The sequence below is a fragment of the Plectropomus leopardus genome, unplaced genomic scaffold, assembly GCF_008729295.1.
Source record: "Plectropomus leopardus isolate mb unplaced genomic scaffold, YSFRI_Pleo_2.0 unplaced_scaffold23489, whole genome shotgun sequence".
Taxonomy (NCBI): domain Eukaryota; kingdom Metazoa; phylum Chordata; class Actinopteri; order Perciformes; family Serranidae; genus Plectropomus; species Plectropomus leopardus.
This window is the reverse complement of record NW_024625479.1, coordinates 1-2,206: the sequence shown is the minus strand read 5'-3', so window position 1 is coordinate 2,206 and position 2,206 is coordinate 1. Positions and strand designations below refer to the sequence as shown.

The following is a 2,206-nucleotide window of genomic DNA, read 5'->3' as shown; positions in this document are numbered from 1 at the left end:
TTTACTTTTCTTGTTTTTTTTTCTTCCTTTTTTTCCTTATTTTAAGGTAATTTTTCTTTTAACATTTTAATAATATCCTGCCATTTTTTTTCTTGATTTTTTCTTATTTCATGCTTTCTTTTAGCATTTTACTAATACCCTGCAAATGTTTTGGGCCATTTCTTGAGTTGCTCATTGCCTTCTTCCAATTTTCTGACAGAAATTAAGACATTTTGCTCAGGTTAAAGCCCAAACACCCCACCCCCATTCCTCTCGTCCATGTCAGGGAGTTTACAACCTCATTTAGCATTAAGCTCAAAACACCCATACAGAGCCGCTTACATGACCTTATACTTTTCCATCTTTCCTTTCCAATTTTATTCTTCTTTCTCTTTTACTCTTATTTATATTATTCTTTTGCCTTTACTGCAGAAATTGCTGGGCGGGGTCCACTGCAATGCTTTCCAGACATACCTTAAACATCTTAAAGGCGCACTGGAAGGGCAGTGGCAGGTTGCGCACCAGAGGAAAAGAGTCGTAGATCTGTATGGGAGAGAAAATATAAAAAATGACAACGTTTGAGGAAGCCCTTAGATTTTCTGAGCATTGTGTGGATGATTCAGACAGCTGTGTTTCGTCATTTTCAGTGGAAATTAGCTGATAAACTAGTGGGTTTGCTTAATGACTGTTTTTACTGAAACATTCACATGTATTATTTTCTCTACATTTATCGTACTGATGCTATGTCATTAAATAGTTTGGTTGTTGAAAATGTGACTCACACACACAATACAAAATGGACAGATAAATGATGTTTACGTTATGGAAATGATTATTTTTTCTCTTTATCTTTAACAAAATGTGTCCATTGAGTTCTGTACATGAGACTTAAGATTTTGTGAAGGTATCAGATAAATTACCCTATTATGTTGTATTATCCTGACTTCTATTCTATTTTATTCTCCTCCTGACATATTTTACAAAACTCTTATGTGTGCAATTTATCTCTCCCAAATTGTGCAAAGTTCCCGAAATTTTGGAAAATCTTAATAGGGGAAATTATACTGTGACTGTCTTGATGTATATGTTGTACTATAAACTGCTGTCCAAAATAAAAGAAAAAAACACAAAAGAAAATATTAATTAAAAAAAACAAAACATTACTTACCAAACCCCAGCGCCCATTTATTATTTTGGAGGTTTTATGGAAAAGGTCAACAAAAAACTTCATGAGCTCATCCTCATAGTCGAACTGCCGAGCAAACAGAACTTGGCAGATGACGTTGGAGGCGGCGTTGTGGAACAGCATATGGGGATTCATGCTTTTACCTGGAAAAACAACATTAAAAAATGACTCTCTGGAATTCCCCTGACCAAAATAGAGTCACTGATTATCTAAATCACATATAATGCAACTTAAAAAAAGACACAAGGTGTAATGAGACAAGAAAATAAGATAAGTTTCCTGGGACATACCGATACTCTGCTCCAACACCTTTTCAATGCGGCGTATCTCTCCCAGAATTCTCTGCTCCATCGACTCCTTCCCCAGACCAAAGTTTCTCAGGGTTGTCAGACCAAAGCGTCGCTGCTCTCTCCAGGCAGGGGTATAATCTGCTAGAATCACTCCGGCAGCATGAGCTGCGCACAAAAATGTAAATAAAGGTACATTTACTGTCAAATAGATTTTTTTCAAAATACATTTTATTCAGTGACATTTGGGGCCGGCTTGAAAACAGAGCGTGGTGCAGCAGTCCAAACCTGGAATAACCTCCTAGATGATGTAAGACAAACCCAGACTCTAATAACAACAATAATAATGATAGAGATAATTATAATAATTATAATAACAATGATGATGATAATAATAAAAATGCTAATACTAATATTAGTAATAATAAAATAATAATGACAATAATGATAATAATAGTAATAATCATAATAATGACGATGATAATGACAATAATAAGAGTTTACAGAGAGCTTTGCGAAAGAAGGCAAAGCAGAGGCAAGAAGAGTTTTCTCGCAGATGCAACATAACTATAAGAGCCAATAATGCTGAACTAAGGCCAGACAAAATTTAAAGTAGAATGAAACAAGAGAGGAAAAAAAATTACAAAACAAAAATATCAGTAACAGCTCATACCAATAAGAGTATATACAATTCAGAATATTAGCAATAAACAGAAATAATAGCACTAATAATAGCATTAAACACAATTGAGAC

At 34.4% G+C, this 2,206-nt stretch overlaps 1 protein-coding gene across 1 annotated transcript; it reads right to left on the bottom strand.

Moving 5' to 3' along the window:
* Positions 1 to 453: 453 nt before the first annotated feature.
* Positions 454 to 1,620, bottom strand: LOC121966199 (cytochrome P450 2D11-like; the record flags this gene model as incomplete). The annotated part of the gene is made up of 3 exons (XM_042516308.1): positions 454 to 522; positions 1,148 to 1,308; positions 1,456 to 1,620. Coding segments are annotated over 3 exons (395 nt in total), but the record flags the coding sequence as incomplete, so codon positions are not given.
* Between the last annotated feature and the right edge of the window lie 586 nt (positions 1,621 to 2,206).